Source organism: Anser anser, assembly GCF_964211835.1.
Source record: "Anser anser genome assembly, chromosome: 4".
NCBI lineage: Eukaryota > Metazoa > Chordata > Aves > Anseriformes > Anatidae > Anser > Anser anser.
Genome location: NC_139724.1, coordinates 5,078,101 through 5,097,189, shown reverse-complemented (window position 1 = coordinate 5,097,189; position 19,089 = coordinate 5,078,101). Strand labels below are relative to the sequence as shown.

Below are 19,089 nucleotides of genomic sequence, written 5' to 3'. Positions count from 1 at the left end.
TCGGCCTTCTCCCGCGCCCTCGGCTATGGAAAAGGCCAGAGCTCCCGGTTCGCACAGTCTGTCAGAAAACAAAGGATCGGTTTAGGCCCACAATTTTAAACCTCAGTCATCTCGCGTCGCCCTAATTGCCACCTTGATATTCTGCCACAGAACTTCTCTTCCTTGCCCTGCGTTGCCAGCCTTGTCAGTCAAAACTTTTCCAAAAGAAATAAAAAGAAGCAAAAGAAAATTTATATCCGTTTATATTTTAAGAAAACCTTCAAGCTGCGGGAGAGGCTTGAAGAGATGAGCTCCGGCCAAGCTCGGCGTGGCTGTGGTATGTGGCTCCGCCGGCTCTGCCCTACGCCCCCCAGGCAGAGGTTAGGGTGCCAGCACATCTGGCAGCCACCAACGCGTGTCCCAGCACCGTGCTGCGCGGGGCGGCCGCAGACGGGAAGGGCAGAGCTGCAGGGATGTGTCTTCCCTTCGGCCGGCTCGGCGGGGCGACGGGAGACGGACAGCAGGTTTGGGAAAGCAGATTTTAAGGGCGCTGGGAAATTCAGGGTGGTGTGCTCTATCATGTAGGCAGCAAGACAACGCTGCTTTGCAGAGGCGTCGCGTTACTGCAGATGTTTACATGGAAAAATCACGCAAGGAGAATTTTCTTTTATTCTCTAAGTCTGGCTGACTTCAACTGAAACATACTGAAAGCTGATTTGAGATCCATCTATGGATAGCAGAAGTGGAAGATAAGAAGGAAAAAGCTGGCCTGAAAACTAGTTCCCGGCAGCTCCGGCATACACAGACACCACCACGGCATGAAAACACTGTTCTTCTCATGACTGTCACACGCCTTTGAAGGACTGCTCTGGGTGTCAGTAATAAAAAACACAATAAAAACTGCGCAGATATTGTCAGCAGTTTAACAACAACGCACGACATTTTCTTGAAACTTCTGAACTCCTGAGTAACCAGGCAAACCAAACCAGAAGAATTAAAACCAAGTAGTACCTTTTCTTAGAAGTCACTGTTTTGTCAAATCAGCTGCAGGAAACAGGGCACCTCTAATTCACTTTCAACCCCAAAATATTGCAGCAATCTCTCTGCTAACTGTATAGTTTCATTTTTGACGGCAAGTTAGCAAAAACGGAGGAAAAAAAGGATGACTTAGACCTTGAAAGGTTTCAGTGATAATCTGCGGTCTCCTATGACCGCCTTCTCAGCACTGCTGCAGCTTAGGCCTGGGTTCCCGGAGCAGCTGCGAGGACTGCAGGAGGAACACCAGCAGGATCCTCTGGTGCAACACAGGGCTGGAGTACGTCAGAGCTATACTGCTACACGGGATGTAAGTAGGAAGCACATCTAAGAGAGAATTTGTAGGTGCCACCTTACGCACGCAAAATGTCTTATCGAGGCATTTAGGAAACCACAGGTCTGCTGCTTGTGCTGTATGGCAGCACGCTGTGGCAAAACACATCGGGTTCACGAAGTCAACACGTCCGGGTGTCACAGGGCAGTGCTCCCCAGGTAAAGTAAGCTACTGAAGGAGACCTCTTCTGCTACTTTAAAAGCCGGCCACAATGTGCAAGGCTGACGTTGGTAAGCGTGAGCTAACACAGCTCTGAAGCAGTCTGATTCTCCAGCAAGCTCACGATAACTGAAGACCCCTTACTTTCAGGGAATGTATCTCCAAGGCCCTGTTTGTTCCCAGGTGTGTTTCAAGACAGCTCTGTTGACACTGTCTGGTTACTGGGAATAAACCCTACCTGCATAAGGTCACGACAGCCCATCTGCTAGGAAAGACGGCCGTGTAAAACAGGCAGCAACAGGCTGAAACAGGCTGCCAGGGCTTACAGTAGTATTTGTGCTTACAAAACTGGGCACGGATGTCAGCAAGACCAAGGCGTTTGCTTCAGAGATGATCACATGGTTTCTGTGTCAACACCTTCCGTGCCAAAAATCTCCCTCAGAGACTCTGGCTTACAACAAAAAAAAAAATTTGTTTGAACTGAACGGTAGCTGTGTTGGATTGGAAATGTTGAGTACTTCTGCAGCCTCTGTTAACGCTGTATTTAGGCGCTCCCCAATCCTCAGTGTCCACAAGACATAACTGGAGAAATACTATAGTCCACCTAATGCAGACGGGAAACTGAGCCAGATATAGCATGTACGCTTCGAAACACAGTAAATAATGTTACACCTGATGGGGGACAGAAAGGTTTTGAGCTTCATTATGTAACATACAGCTACACTGACTGCTTATAGCAAGCACACTAGTATAACTGTGCAGTGCAAGCTGTGCAACGTGGTAATAGTGTTTGACATTTAATTATAAAATATGAGCAATCGTAAAAAAAAAAATCTTAGCTAAATTTCTTAACCTCGCCAAACTATAAAAGCAGAATCTATCATAAGGTTTATCTATACAAATTTTGCAGGCTTTATTTCAGGGGTGGAGCATCCAGAATTACCTCCAACTGAAGTTCAGCTTACACCACTACCCCTGGGCTTTAGGTTCTCCTGAAAGGGAGGCACCCCTTTTATTTTTTGCTCAGGTCTACAGAAGATTTCTGGACAGCAAGTGATCAAATAGAAATAATGGAAAATTCACAGCTGTACCGTAGAACATAAGCTTTCAGACAGTACTGATGACTGCCTAAGAAAAAGTTTCTGTGCTATTTTTTTTCCTCGAAAACTGTGACCTTCATAAGATGCATCTCAACAACAACAAAATGTTAAATTTTCTGGATGTTTGAAGTACAAATATAAGGCTTATGTTGTATATTTGTTCACCATCCCTCCTACCAGATATTTCCACAAGCTAGAAGCGAAAAAAAAAAAAAAAAAACCTGTTAGGTAAAGGAACCTTCAACTGAGCGACTTACATAGTTGTCTCTTGCAGACCAGCCTGGATAAAGCTGCATGTGTAGCTGCCTTTCTTTACGAGCTAGTTCATAATATTTCGCTTGTTCTTCACGGGAGAGAGCATGCCACTGCAAACAAAATTAACATCGCATTAGACCTGGAAATAACTCATACCTAGGCAACAGATGACATGAGCAAGTGTTTTTGTGACTTTGATTCAGTCCTCCATTGCAAAAATGAAATTCATTAGCAGTTACAAGCACCCGTGTTTATTAAACAACTTTCAGGCATTTGTCAGCTCTGTAACTGCCAAGCGCCTTGAGCAAGACAAAAATCATTTATGGAAACAGGGCTCACCATATAATCCGCTCACAGAACCATGCTCTCCCAACACGACATAAAAAAAGAAAAAGAAAAAAAAAAAAAAAGCACTCCAGCTCCTGACAAAACAGAATGGTTTGTGCTGCTTTCAAAGGGCAGAGAGATCCCCGCCACAGAAGGGATTGCTGTCTTGCTTTTAAGCAGCAGCTACACGCAGGTTTGCAGTACCAACACGGGGGGCACTCAGGGCACTGGCAGGCTTCTGTTCCAAGATCAACCTCCAAGCTTGAGCTCCAAGGTACCCGCCTTCTGATTTCTTGTTGTAACAAAGGAAAAGAAAATGGAAACTGCAAAAAGTTTCTAACGTACAAAACCCACAGCACTGTAGTCTTCCAAATTACATGCGTTGACCTGGGTGGCCAAGAAAGGATAAATTTCCTGCTTTCTTTATCTAATTTCAAAATCAAACAAAACCAAAAACCTGCACAGATGAAAAGGCACCATCTACATCGGTATCTAATAATTTTGTAGTTGTGGGAACATCTATTAGACCTGAACCAAGAAGAGAAAAGGAGTTTTATTTAGAATTGGGTTCACTGCTGCAGCTTTAGATGTGTCTTCTTGTTTGACCACATGCACTGGGGGAGAGAGGGATGATGGCAGGGGGGCCACGACAAAAGGAAGGAAGATATTAGAAATACAGACCTGAAATCAGTGAGAGAGTCATGCAAGAATAATTCACAGAACTGGGATTTCAGGTCAAATCACATTTGATTTAATATGTTGTTTTGTTCCATGTTGGAAGATGTGAACTAAAGGGCTTGTCTGTCTTGACAAGTTCGATGTGTTAGTGAGAGCACAGCAGCTCTCAGCCTGTTTGCAGCTCTCACGTTCCACACACACATTCCAAAACTGGAAGGTACTGAGCATTCAAGGAATGAGCATTTTTCATTTGCGCCTAAGTAGTCAATAGCAAGTAATCTGATAAAAGCAAAGTTACAACTGTGGAAAAAAAATTCCACATGAGCAACTGAGGCAGCCAAATTTCAGTACAGCAAGAGGCAGGACAAGAAGGGTCAGACCGCCTCAGTGACAGGTGGAACATTTCTGGTTCAGTGCAAATGGAGTGAAAAACCTTAAGAAAATACGATAAGGGGACGGCCCATTTCTCTGCAGACATTATTTGCTGCTAACAGGAGGACAGACGGAGAACAGCTGCCTTACCAGAAATATGAAGGTAAAAAATCTAAGAATGGAAAGTTATTTTTCCACTCAGAACATTGTTAGAATTTTTTACAAATTATATAGCGCTTTTCTGTAGCTGCCTGCCTCTTTCTGCTTCATTTTCTATTGTCACTTGTACTCAGAGTTACAAAACTGTTCCTTGTATGGCCGTGCCACTGGACTTGCATTTCTCGCTGGCTTCAGTGCCCGCATTTAAAACTCTCTGAGCTAGAAAAGAGCAAAACTGGGACTCCAAAACATGCAGAGAAATCTCTGGATTAGAAGGTGGTTTTTTTCTTAGAAGCTGGCTTCCTTCCCTGCTGCAGACCTGGAAGGTCCCTAAGGCTGCCATTTCACTGAGAGTTGTTTTTATGCTTTGACCCTTGCTTGCTGGGTGTGAAGGAGTAATGATGATTTAAACCCAGAGCCCACAGAGGCACAAAGGTGGGTGGGAAGGAGAGGAAAAAGCTCTCCTTAGTTAAAGCGGAGGATTTCCAGCCTTGGGCTTCCGGATTAAGCGGTAGCATCAGAGAGCCCAGCAGCATGCAAAGCGTCAGCTCTTGGGAACAGAGGCTCCTGTTCCAAAGTGGCAGAGAGTATAGTAAATAGTGACCAGGATGACTGAACACAAAACATTTGATAATAATTAATCTCCCTGCAATTATATGGGATAACTCATGCGTTGTTTGTACCACAGAAAAGTGGAACCTGAGGTACTTTTACTTGGAAATAGAAGTCAAAGCAGTGGAAAAAGCATGGAGCAGAGCACTGAGGTCTGATTCATTAGCAAAATGGAGTTAAACAAGCCACTGCCATCACTCAAGTCAAGAAAACAAGACTCACATACTCAGCAACTAAGACGAATTACTGAGGGGGTGAGAATGTAGAACATAATCATAGAGACTTGCATGCAAGGATGGAAAATGCAAGCAGCAAGGTGTCCTTTAAGAGGAAGCAACAAGAACATCAGAGAGAAAGAAGAGGGCTAAAGGAACCGGGACAAGCAACAAGAGATTTCTGCACTGTTTAAGGGGGTAAAATAGGTCTTCAGACGAGAAGCAGCTGAAGTTGTGCACTGACTTCCCACTTAAAAGCACAGTTTTTTCAGAGAGCTGTAGTGCCTCTTGATACTGACTTAGCCAGGAGTCAAAAATGGGGTTCACTGGGCAAGGGGATTTCAAGAATCCATACTCCACTTGCTGCAAATGTCATCCCTTTTTTAATTTTTGGAACAATCAAATTCAAAGTGGGTACGTATCTCTGCTGCATTCCCTTTGGAAGAACAATACTGACAGTGAGCACGAAGTTTGTAATTATGGGTTGGCCTGCAATTTTTCAGAGCATGGAAAGAAAAAAACATGCCTACGATGCCACAGAACCAAACGTCTCTCAGCAAGGCCATTGAGAGGCTCTGGGATGTGTTCTGGGATCATCAGTACTCAGCTGGTTACTTTAGAGGTATTCAAAACTTGACAAGTCCCTGAGCAACCTGAGGTAACTGGACCCGCTTTGAGCAGGTGTTGGACTGAACCACCTCCACAGGTCCCTGCCGATCGACGTGATTTTACAATCAGACCCTGGTTGTATTCACTTTTCAGTTCTATCTCCGTTGACGTTCAGAGTTCATCTTTGAATGGATCCCAGCCTAAGGGAGGACATAGAGGGTGATTTGAATGCTCCTTCCACGTGTCGATGATAATTTTTCCTGCCTGAGGTGCTGACATGAATGGAACAGACGCCAGTTTGATGAGGAGGAAAAAAAAATCAAGACCTTGCTTTTATTTTCAGTCGCATGTTTTATCTTCTATAGCTAATTTGATAGTTGCACATTAGTTAGCACCTCAAGCAGAAAGTGAGCCATCACACCCACTAAAGGGAAACACACAAATTAGCAGCACACGTGAGCACACACACACCCTTCTGTACATACCCTTCTGCCAAGAATCTGGTTGATAGCTGCGCTTTCTTTCAGAGTACACTCTGCTACAACGTTCGCTCTCATTTCTTTCATGTACAACATGAAAGCATTCAGAGGTTTCTTAATATGAGGTCTTTTTGGCTCTTGTTCTTTTCTCTGTTCGTGCTGAGGCTTCCTAAAACGTGGTGGGGGAAGGGGGAAGGAGGAAAAAAAAGCATCTATTTACCTTCAGCCTAAAAAAACCCCACCCAAATGAAAATTTCCAATCAGTGGTTACAGTGAAATAACTCCTAAGAATGTGAATTTCAGTGGCTATGTCCCATCCCCTTTCACGTCTTTTCAGAGAACTGACTTAATGTAAGGTGTTTGGCTGATGAGCAAATAACATTTGATCTGTGAATCTGCTCCAGATTCATCACCTATCTCCCCTATTCTCTTTTTGAATGGTTATCTGCAGTACCCTTGCAGGCCACTGCTACAGGCAGGAGGATAGCTCCTCATCTACTTCTTTCTTAGGCCTTTTGCCTCCAGGCACTAAGCAACAATGTTGCTTTCTACTAGTAGATTTTGCAGTTCAGACTTTTTCCAGTAGAAGCTCATGAGTTCACACTCAAGCAACAACCTCAGGTAGACTGGTCCATGATTATGTTGGAATCAAGACGATTGCTGCTGATAGCTAAAAAGTGCTGGACTGGAATGAGCAATGGCTTCATGTTTCATTACTCTTCTAAAAAGTCGCCCTTATCTCCTTTTTTAGTTATATAAGGAGTCAAAATTCAGAGATGTCATGAAAGGTATTTCTTTTTTTTCTCGTTTGTTTTAGACCTTGACATTTCTTCAGATAGCATTAGTTCTCAAACATTTATTGATAAAGGGCTTAGCGCGGAAAGGCAGACTCACACATGCATTAGCTCACTGTCGTTGTGCGGATGTTCTTGTTTTACTTGAGGTGTTACAATAGCTGGGTGAGGGATTCCAGTTGTGTGAGGGCCTGGAGGACCAGGAATCATGTGATGTGAAAACCTAAAAGAAAAAACATAGGAAGGTCTATAACCCTACTGAAGACAGGCATCAAACAAATATGACAGCAGCAGGATGCCCCAAGAATGCAAACACCATGGAGCTTGCAAGGGAAGGACAATTCTTTAAGAGTGCATGAAAAATATTTGGCTAAGATTCGTGCATTGTAGCTGGTTTTATTAAAGAAAAACAAAAATCAGTCAATGTTTTGGTTTTAAATAAGTTATTTTATTACCTTTCAGGCAAATAGTTTTATCAATGCACAGGAGAAACATTTAGTGGTCGTACTGTTGCACTGACTAGCAATAGAAATACACATTTCTTAACCAAAAACTGTATTTCCACACCAAGATATAAACATTCTTAAAATATCCACCACCAGCCAATGCGAAGGAGGGAACTGCCATGCAGAAACAAATAAAATAAAAGAAGAAGTCTTTTCAAGAAGTCCCTGGTAGCTCTGTATGGAATCTCTTACTTTTCGAGGTACTTAAACGAAAAGATTTTAGCATCACCTAAACTCACTATCCTCCCCTCAAATGCTTAAACTAATTATGATGAAAAATTCCTGCATCTTGGAAGAAGGAATTAAAAAAAAGAAAGACTTGTCCTAAGTAAAACTTCCTTCCATCTGTACAAGAAGGAAAATAAAAAACAAAACAGCACCACTAACTCCATCATCCCACCCTGCTAACCCAGCTCATCCTCAAGGACAGCTGAGAGTGACCTTCAGGGTGCTGAGCACTGCAAGCCCAAGTGCACAGGAAAACCTGCATGCTTTGCTTTGAATTGGTGGAATCCCCCACTAACATCACAAGCAAGCTCACGCGCTAAAGGTTTGCTGAATGAGCGCTGGTTAAGGAATTGCATTCAGCCTCTCCTTCTCCATTCCCTAGTCCCTTTGGCCTTATCCTCCACTCCATCAAAATAAAGCAAACACAAAGCCCTGTAACCAACTGGGTGATTTTATTATACAGAAAGAATGGCTTTTCTTCCCAGTCACCCTGACAGGCACATGCTTGTCATTTCCCCGCAAAGAAGTGAAGGGATAGTGATAACCCAAAGGCACCCACGCAAACAGAGGCAAGAGGACCTACCACTTATCAAGTGGCCTGTCTTAATTCCCCGTGCAAGAGGATGTGTCTTCTACAGATCACACACACACACACACAAAAAAACAAGAACGGTACATTGCAACCTTGTGTACACCAAGCACAGGATGCAGAAGCTGTCTTTAGAGTGCAAAAGCAGAGGAGAGGAGGTCTGGAGTGTGTCACGGCCAAGTCTCAGTTAGCATTGCTTGCTTGCACTTAGACATAAAGACAGTGCCTGAGTCACACACCAGTACGAATACACCGTGTTGGCATCCCTCGCCATTAGTGGCCTTGGGCTATGAAATATCTACCTGCGAGCAAGTTTCTACACGGAGTGATACCTAAATGATTCAGACTAATTACCAACAACTTGGAAATTAAAACTACAGAGTGCAGACTAGAGTGACAATCCACCTGGTTTCATACTTGTGTGAGTAAAAACAAAGTATGCATGTTATACATTGCATCTAGGAAGGAACTAATGACTCATTTCAGACGAAACAGATCAATTAACTGCTGACAATTTACCGGTGCTCCTAATTGCAATACTTCAGAGACTGCCAAGAAAAATGCTGAATGAAACCAGTGTGGGATCCAGGCAAACTGTATATACACATATACGTTAAATAAAAATGTACGCATAAAGTTTTAGCTGACTGAAAAGCAAGCAAAGGCAGACCAAGATGCAAGCAGAAGAGCAACTTGCCCTCTAGTGCCAGCAGTTACTCCCCAGTCAGTCGTTCACCTCCTACACCTACCTGGACATGGAAGGGTCGACTGAGAGTGAGGATGGGTAGGGCTGCCTGAATCCACTCGAGATGGGATATACAGGCTGACCTTGCCTGAGGTCACAGAAGAAAGGAACCCATCAATCACATGATACCGTATTCAATAGTTACTCTAGAGCTGTAAGCACTTGATGGGAACTCAGGGTGAAACAAAAGTAGTAATAGGTAAAATTTTCAAGAGTTTGGCTATATTTAAAGCTAACGAATACTTGAGCACTTAGGACTTTCTCCCTCGCTACTGAAAGGTTCCCAATCTAGGTTTCCACTGGGGAGGAAAGAAAAACAACCAACCTTCCTCCCCTACAACACACAGGCGTGTACACACACTCTCTCACCTAGATATAAACGCACTGCAATCGGATTTGGTTAGCTAGCTCTTACAAAAGAGGCATTTTATTCCACTGTAGATCAGTGCAAGAACACCGGAGTGTGAATTACCAAGCTAGAAAACCTCTTGAACAGTTTTATCCAGTCTGTGAAAACTTAGGGCTCTCTTCATTTGTATCTTCTCCAGTGTGGAACGAGTGGCCAGCTTTTCTAAGAAACTCTAGTTTTGTTTGATAAAAAAAACAACCAAACAACAACCTAAAAGCCCACAACAACACATCTTAGCACATCTTTACTTAAAAGTTCAACCTTTGCAAATTCAGCCCAAATACCTGAACCAGTCCAGCAAGGCCACCACACACATCAATTTGGTTCCAAGAATTACTTATTGAAGGGCAGAGCAGCTTTTCAGAGCTGGGGGAAAAAGGGAGAGTGGCTTTTGTAGGGTTCAGGATATGGGTTTCACACTTGGAGTAAATTATTGGCAACGAGTAATGCTCAAAGGGAAGAGGAAAAAAAAAAAAGCGGAGGAAGTCTCAGCAGCGCTACCACACAGGAGGCTGGCTACATCCAGCTGCCAATGAGCAGCACCGAACACATTCCCAAACCTTGTAAAATCACAGCTCATCTCTCCTCTTTCTCATGCCGGTTAAGCCTCCTTCCCAGTCCCCTCCCCGCCAGCCTCTGCATTGAGAAACCGTTCAAAAGAAATGATTGACCACATCTGGAAAATGAATGCCAGGAGCTGCCTGGTGGTGGTGGAGGTGGTGAGTCAGCCCAGCAGCAATGAGGGGGGAAGGGGGGGGAAGTCAGATGCTTCCATATTTTAGCTTTGTATCTGATAATAATTTGCTACAAAAAGGCATGTGGCCCTTCCTGAAAGATTTGCCAGCAATGAAGCATTTCACCATCTTCTGGTCTCTACTTTCTCTGCCTGTTGTCATCTGGATTATGTTTTCCTCCCATACACAGACACATGAAAAAAATCTACATCTCTCATTGTGTGGGCACAGATTAATCAAGACACAGATTCTAAAGCACTTAAACCGTTGCTGAGTTTACTTGCTCCCTGCTCTGACAGAACTGAGGGCTAGTACCTATCTACCCCTAGCAGACGTGAGGCATCTTGTCAAACTGATTGCATTGTGAAAGTACCATGCGTTTCCTCCAAAAGGAAGATGACACCTTCAACGGCAGAGAAAGATCCTTCAAGTGCTAATATTAGCAAGAAAATCAAAATCTCCCAATAACTGAGGCATCTCTCCGTACAGAAACTGTAAAAAGCTGCAAAAGTTTGTTCTCCATTCTGGTGCAGTTTCAAGCCTTCCCCCCCACACACTTCAAAGTTCTTTCTTACCTCCCCTCCCCTCAGTAATTGCAACTTTGTTTATTAAAAATTTACATTTAATTCATTGAGAACTGTTTTCTGCTATCTTTCCAAATGCCAAGAGCCACAAATCTGAGCCATAAGAAATATATAGACTTCAAAGTGAAATCTACACACTTCAATTTCTGTACATGTTCAAAAACCAGATTCCATTCATTTCAAAGATCAACATTTTTTGATCTTTTAAACTTAAATAACATACTCATTTCTTACTGCAGAGACATTCTTATTTTGTAAATGCTGCGATTGATTCAACAACAGCGGAGGGTACAAACATGCACCTTGTCTGAAAAGAAGCTAAAAGATCTTACCAGCCAAGAGGTGGTGTTATCTGTCCAACCCCCCCTGGAGACAAGGGATAGAAGGTAGGGATATCAGGAGCTGGAGGATGTCTGGACATGCCTGTTAAAGAGTACAGAAGAATGAATGACTTTCCCCTCAAAATACTGCAAATGCGAGCTACAGTTCACAGCTAACGCAGCCAGCACTATGATGGAATTAGTGCTCTGGGTGAGAAATAACCACCTTTATGGCCAGTATTGAAGCAAAAGGCCACCCATGCCACCTTCCAAATAATAAATACCTTGCGTACGGTGTTGTGATTCAAATGGAAACACAGGGGAGAAAAAGGCGCAATAAATGTCTCAGTTAAGGACCTGCACAAGTTCAGATTTCCTGTCAGGTGCTTTAGGCAATACCATCCTCTAAGTGTTGTCACCAAACCCAGCCGAATCCTGAGGAACTGCTCTAACACGCAGCACGAAGCAAGAGGAAAATAAAGCATTGTCAAAGAGGCAGCACAGCCGAGCTATTAGATTAGGTAAATTGCTACTTGTACGTTCCCACTGGTTCCCTTATGGATTCACAGATTTTGGAAACTTGCTACCACAGAGGATCAGTGGTTAATTAAGAATCATTTTCAGGCCTGTAATGGTCACACTTGATATGATTCATTTGGCTTCCAATTGTCACTCCAGCTCCAACTAAGCTCTTCATCAAGTTGACTCCTGTGGGCTCCAAGGTCAATCTGTTTTGCATTGGTAGTGTTTCATGGAAAAATAAAGAGTCCCATCAGAAACGATCCATCAGCCCTCATTCCCCAGAACACAGAGTCCTACAATTGTAAGAATCACCTCAAGATTAAAGCTAATCCTAGCCCCCAAAGGGCTCCTGGTCTCCATTCTTCACCTCAAACTCGCTCCCCCAAGGGAAGTGGAATTACAGTTGCAGAGGCCACAAAGACATTGGTTTATTTAAATGTGTTTGGGGAAGAGGAGGCTGAAGCAGAAGGAATTGTTAAGTCTACTTCACATGTTAAATCAGCTGCTTTAAAAGCGTATTAAATATTTATGTAGTGACACTCCAAACGTCCAAGACTGAGTGCGCTACCTTGAGACTTGGTTTTATAGATTGACGCTGCTGATTCCTCCCCACCCCACCCCACGGTTTGCATTTAAATCTTCTGAATTTAATTATAAGATTTGAGAAATTTCTTTCGGGATTGTGCAGGGGAAAGGATGGAAAACAACTGTGGTGGCGGTAATGCTGACTCTGTCTCTTTGGGTGCCTCAGAAAAGCTCAGTTCTCAGACTTAGGACCACAGCCTGAGGATCGAATCTCTGGCCAGTTGTCTTTTCAGAGGCGTAAAAACAGCTGGTGGCTGACAGGAGAGAGAACATTTTGTGTATTCCAGGGTTTTTAACAGCGAGGGAACGCTCTTTCAGAGCGGTTATAAAAGGGTGAAAACCAAGCCTGGCCTCTCATCTTCAGTGACAGCTGATCCTCCTGGGGAGCCATGACTCCACCTCACTCCTGCCAGGCCAAGCTCCGTGTGAGGAGCCAGCCTGTTCCTTCCCCAGCAATGCGCACTTCTGACCCTGGGAGAGGCCAGCTTTTGCTCACAGGAGGGTTAAAAACAACACGACTTAAAGGGAAGGATGAGCTGACCGCCTGGAGGAAGGTGCTGGCCATGTGTCCATCCTGAGGTGCCCGGGGCGCGGGACGGGACGCTGGGGGCAAGCCACCCTGGGCCCCCCCGGCGCCTTCCTGCTGAGGGGTTTCGGAGGAGGAGGGCACCCCGGCGCTCCAGCCCCATGCTGGGAGGCGAGGACAGAAACAATGGTCGGAGGCGTTTGGCAAAGGACCTGAGGGAAAATTTTCCCTTAGCAGCAACTGCACGGGCCACTTCACTGGGGCTGCTCTGACATGCTCGCGGCGCTGGAATGGGGAGCATGGGAAGACCACACACATCAAGGAGACCGTCACAGCAAAAAAAAAAAAAAATAAAAACGAAGCCTCCAGCCCGCATTGTCCGTCGGCATCTTCGCCAGACGCTGAGCACAGGAGTCAGGAGCCCGTTCAGAAATATCAGAGCTGTGCGTGAGGGACGGGCTGCGCAGGGAAGAGACAGAAACGAGGTGGGAAGAGAGGATGGGCAGCGAACACAAACAAGGTTTCCAGGATGGGTCTGCAGGAGATGAGGAGAAAAATAACTTGCCATCACGGAGTAAGCCAAAGCCTTCTGAGCTCAGGGCTGCGGCATCGGGATGTGCCCCACCAGCCGCAGCTGGCTTTGGCAAGGGGTGCAAATCCCCCACTCTAACATGCACAGCACCCGTGGGGCTTCAAGGCACGAGCACAAATATCCTCTTCCTGGGCACTCGTGCAACGTAGGAAGACAAATGAGGAGAAGGGGGGCTGTGTTTGCTTCCGCTGCTCTGAAAAAAATATTCTACGTGCACTTACAGGCCAGAGTAAATTAAAAAACAAGCAACCACCACATGGCCACAAGGCCATGGTATTATCTGGATGTAGCCCATGTTATTATCGGCATAGCAAGGCCAACGTAAAAATAAAGCATTCAGGCAAAGTCAGAACTAAAAAAGTCTCTTTCCTTGGGTGATGGTGGCCAAACACTGCTCCAAACAAACAGGACAATTCTGTCTGAGGACACGTGTCCAAGTAAGGCAGAGCTTCACCAACTTTTCAGCCAGCTGTTGTGGGACACGTGCATGCAGAAGAAACCCCTTCAGGACCAGCCCCAGACCCTCATACCAGCAGCTACATCCTGACTACAGCGAACAGCTTCATCTGCCCTCTGTTCCCCTCCTTCCTTCCTCACCACCAGCTCTCCCACAGAGGCTTCTCCTTGGGCTGCTCACCCAAACACGTGTTGGATGGGGTCGGTCCTGCTCCTGCAGCCCCCAAACCACCACATCTCCCCTCACCCCAGCCTTTCCAGCTCCTTTATCTCACCCCAGCGCAAACAAAGGCCGCACCAAACCCCTGGGATCACCCACGTGTCCAGAGGGAGTGCTGGGTGCAAGTCCCAGGCTTGGTGCTTCCTCAGGGAGCCCAGCCTGCCCCCAGCAGCCGGGCAGCCTTAACGTCACGAGACAAGGATCTGGGCTTGTTTGTTTGTTTGTTGTTGGTTTTGAGAAGTCCTAGGGGCGTGCAGAAAACGGACACCCGTGACTCGGACATGTAAAATGATGCTTTCTGCAGAAGGCAGCAGGTGCAAGAAGGTTAAAAAAAATAAGTCACGTTTGCAAAGCCTTAACTTGTGCAGGCTCTAGACTGTCCTCCTGTATTTTAGGGACAACACTTCAGTTACGCCAGCTACTGTACGGAGGAATTCAGACAGAATTCAGAATATGAGAATTCAGTTTTGATTAAAAGGGAAAAACAGCAGTACTTTGATAACCGCAGCATTGAAGTGCTCTTCCCTGGTTTTTGGGAAAGTGAGGGATGATTGCTGTTTCTGTGTCTGTGCGTTGCAAGCCTCAGGCACAACAGGGGGCGGTGAGGGCTGGCCGCTGCTTATTGAGATTTTAAAAGGCTCTGATGAGTAAAACAAGCCAGAATTATCACATTAGGAAGAGCACGAAGATTTAAAAAGCCAAGTTAAATACCAGCATCACAGCAGAACAGCTGTCTTTGGAAGCGGGCATGCACGGCCGGAACTCTCCCCCCCAGAATATGAAAAGCAAAGCCACCAGCATCATGGGGGGCACTGGGATGGGCTCACCTTGCTTGGAGCTGACGTCGGAGGGGATGTGAGACGGGTGTGACCCTGGGGAAAAGTGCTCATCGCTGTAGGTGATAAGAGGGGTGAGGGGGTGAACCGCATGAGAAGGCTGTACCACTGGCACCTTATTGGACTGCAAGAGAAGGGAAAAAATAGCGTTAGTGAAATGTAGCTTCTGCGTTTAAAAATCTAATAATAATAAAAATGCAGTAACAAAATATCGTTTTTATATATTCATATTACTGAAGGCAAAAGGTTTAAAGCGAAGATTTGCCACATCTCTGGCTCACACAGCAACATCAGCTTTATCAGCTTTGCTCCTCTTCTCCATCACGTCCCTGCTTTTCTGCAGGACCGCAGCGCAGCAAAGACGACTGCCCGACAAAGCTGGAGGGTGCATCAGGCTTTTCCCCTTGCAATTTTATAAACTCAGGTCGAAATCTCTCAGTCTGTGCAGCAGCTATCTGCAAAGTCACCCTTAAGAGCCTGATTTCACATGTTGGCAGTGGCATTTTTGGAGGGGCCAGCTGGGAAGGAGATGCGGAGACGGCTGGGAGCTTTGCCATGTCACCCCAGGGAGGAATCAAAGTGCTGAAAACACCCAACAGGGTCCCGAAAGGGGTGCTGTCAAGCGATGTTCCCACAAACCACGCTCTTGAATGAAGGCTGCAAGGCAATGGGACTCATCCATGCCAATGCAACACTTCCACGCTAACGCTGCTTGAAACAAACGTCACTTTTCCCATGGCGGGAAGAACCGCAGCGACCATCCCAGCATGTAAGAGGCGCTCCGAGTTTCTGCCCCACCGCCCTGCACCCTGCCCTGAGGCAAAAACAATTATGCAACTAGCAGATTTTTAATAAAATAAAAAAGAAAAGGAGAAAAAAAAGCAATAGGCCTTCAGACAAAAACACTGATAAATCTCAGCTAGAACAGCCTGTCAAACGCCAGGAATTAAGAGAAGAAAAAAATCATTTAGGAACCCAATGAAATTAATTTTGAGTCTCACTATTCAAGTCTTGGCACAAATAGACATTATGACAATACTCCAAGTACAAATCAAGGATTTCTCTGGACTTCTAGAACCAGGAGGGCTATTAAATGGACAACTCAATTTACTGTTAAGGCTGGTGGGAGCAGAGGAAAAAGGAGCAAATGGGAACCAGTGCAGCATTTTCTGCTTTCCTTGTTTTCAGAGCACCACCTTAAGGAACTTGCATTAGCAGGCAGTATCTTCTTAATGTCTGACCTATCCCTCCAGTCATATAGCTCAGAATCTGGTGCCATGAATTTTTGCTAAATTATGCTATCCTTGCTCTCCTCTTAATTTTACGGTTTTCAACACAGATTTGCTTTCCTGTGGGAAAGAGATAAGAACCTGAGGATTTTAATTTAAGCTTTGGCCTTGTCTTATATTTTGCAAGATGGAGAGAGAAAGCAGCACTAGTAGGTGTTTTAAAGCCAACAAGCATTAGGTCCATTTATGTGACCAAATAATAAAAGCAATACGAATTCTCAAGAATATGTATGAGTTGAGTTGTAAAGGCGATAGCACAGGCTGCTATTCATCTTCCCAATCTGTATATATTCAACAAAAGCAGATGCCAACAAATTTCAGATGATTTACAAATCAGGCCTCAGTCTTTAGCTACAAGACGTGTGGGCCAGCCCACCATTCAGCAATTACTTTATCAACAATAAACTGTACATTATGAATAAAGATCGAGGAATAGATGTATTTAGGTCACACACGCAGCTGCTAATCAGCATTAATTTCTCAAAATTTAGTAATTAACATTTTGTATTATACTGGATGTAATTGTCATGCACGCCCGTGGTATCAGGGCTGCTTGCTTTCAGAAATCATCCATTTGTACTTTCAGTCAGCCAATCCATGTACCCCCTCGCTCCTCAGCATCCTGCAGATTCGATTTTATTTTCTAATTCTCAGCACCTTATCCCCTAAGCCCATGGCAGTGGTTTTCAACGGGTGAAGGAACTGTGAGAAGTGAGGAGAAAAGCAAACCGCTTGTCAGTGGGCTTAAAATTAACATATAAACAGGGTGTATCTCCATTAACGGCATTCGGAGGTCTTCTGCAGAGCCAGAACTGGCAAAATAAATTAATAATGACAATAATAATAATGAAAATAATAACGAAAATAATGATGATGATGATGATAATAATAGAGGTGCTCTGGCCTGTCTCACAGTGCTTTGGGCACCCGTATCCACCATCACACAGGGGCTTGGTGGTCTGGCTGAGCACCATGTTACCTGGTGGTCCCACCATGACCATCACCGTGTGTGATGGGCAGAAAACACAGGGTGACACGTGCAGAACAAGGCCTGCGTGAGAAAGGCCTGCTGGCATATTTTTTAAAAGCCTCAAGGACTCCATTGGTTCTGCTATCACACCTGCCCCGTAAGTCAGCCCAAGCGGGTGATCTGTTTGCTGACGTCCACGCTTGGTTTCCTTGTTTTTTCCCCAGGGCTTTACCACACCAGAGGCTTTCCAGGGCTGAGCTATATGGCCAAAATCCTATGTTGTGCTCAAGCAAGAGATGATGCTAATTAGATTTCTCTTACTGCAGTCCATTAAGTTGTATTTTCTTTATCAGTGGGCTTCCTCCTCCTCCCACAAGCATGCTGCCCATGCAACATGGGCTGTGTGCATTTGTCTCCCCAAATTCTCCCCAAATTTGTCTCTGAACATGGTGCTTTAGCTGCAGTAAACCTCAAGCAGTTTGCACAGGCCCAAAGCAGGAGCTGCTGACCTTGACCACACTGAGCTCCACACAAGGGGAACTTGGTCCCTCAGTCCTTGTCACATTGACAAGACATACATTTTATATGGGCGTGATGCACTGAGCACCTTTTTTCCTCAATACAATGTTAAAATCTCCTGCAAATCCCTATCAGACCCTACGCCTTCAATGAGGAAGGCGTATTACACAATTACTCATCGTCCTACGTGAGGATCTTAAACTATTGCACTACAGAAATTACACTGCATCCACCCACCAAAATGTAGTGTTTTGGTGCAAGTGGGACCCTTCCAACTTGGGATGTTTTATGACTTATGATTCCAAGTTGGCTACCAACTCATGTACCCAAGCAGCTGGACTCACACAGATCCTCTCCACTTTAAATGAGCGCTGCCCTCTCTCTCATCTGCAGAGGACACTTTGAGACAGTTTAAATTAATCTCTGGTGAGCTGATGGTAAAATGCTGCATTTTGGAGTCAGTCTGAATCCAGGCCGGTTTTATCTCATTTTTTGAAGTGCTTCGGAAGAAACACGAGACTACCAGAAAAAAAACAAAAAACAAACAAACAAACAAACAAAAACACCTCCCCAAACAGCTAGCTAAAAGCTTCAGCCTGCACCTGTAAGGTATCCTGTATGCAACAAGTGTGCAAAAACAATAAAAATCCCAAGCCAGCCACAGCAAAAATGCCTGTGGTTCAGCACCCGGCAGGCAGGCCGGAGCTGGGGGGGGGCATTTGTTCCAGAGAAAGACATTAAAGGGGCATCGAGCAGGGAGGTGGCGTTGTGAGCAGCAGGCTGCGACACGGGCTGGCCGCGGGGCCTGGCCTGAGGCCTGCCATGGCTCCCCACCGCCAGGTCACACAAATGAAGAAGTACTTCGTCCTCCAGCCAGATCCTGGAGCCAAAAGTCAAAAGCGACACCCAAAACAGTGCTCTGATTTTTCTTCCCCCTCCTTTAAACATTTATCCGCTTCTAGAAGAAATGCTGCAGCCTCCTTACTTGTCTCCTGTCAACTTCTCTACTGTCAGTAAGTTGTACCTTGGGTACAAGCACTAGCAGATAGTCTTCTCAATTAAAACGAAAATAAACAAATTTACAAAAGAAACCAACACACACCTTAAGGAAAGAGAAAAACAGACCTGTGTGGCCAAATGCAAGCATTCCCTTTGTTCCTGAGAGAAAGGGTCACTTGGAAAAGCATGGCTTCAACTTTTTGACAGCAAATGTTAAATTGAGAGGGGAAAACACAGCAGCAGACAGCTCCTCCAAACACACACCACCAAAAAAACCCAACCCCATCCACTATTGCTGTGGGTCTACCTTAGAAAAAAAAAAAAAAAGACAAAGACCAATGACTTGTCAAAGG

At 45.0% G+C, this 19,089-nt stretch overlaps 1 protein-coding gene across 6 annotated transcripts in view; it reads right to left on the bottom strand.

The window, feature by feature from the left end:
• The window catches only part of LEF1 (lymphoid enhancer binding factor 1), a 62,971-nt gene that overhangs the window by 14,553 nt on the left and 29,329 nt on the right, over positions 1-19,089 (bottom strand). For 4 of the 6 annotated variants that reach the window (XR_014583277.1, XM_083833429.1, XM_083833428.1 and 1 more), the window contains exons 4-9: positions 14,951-15,083; positions 11,235-11,325; positions 9,180-9,263; positions 7,208-7,330; positions 6,320-6,482; positions 2,865-2,972 (exon numbers count right to left, since the gene is read on the bottom strand). Coding sequence is in view for 5 of the 6 variants with exons in the window: in XM_083833429.1 (XP_083689555.1) it covers positions 2,865-2,972; positions 6,320-6,482; positions 7,208-7,330; positions 9,180-9,263; positions 11,235-11,325; positions 14,951-15,083 (702 nt within the window). In the remaining variant the exon portion in view is untranslated. The remainder of the gene's footprint in view (positions 1-2,864; positions 2,973-6,319; positions 6,483-7,207; positions 7,331-9,179; positions 9,264-11,234; positions 11,326-14,950; positions 15,084-19,089) is intronic. The other 2 variants (XM_083833432.1, XM_083833431.1) reach the window with 1 other exon arrangement.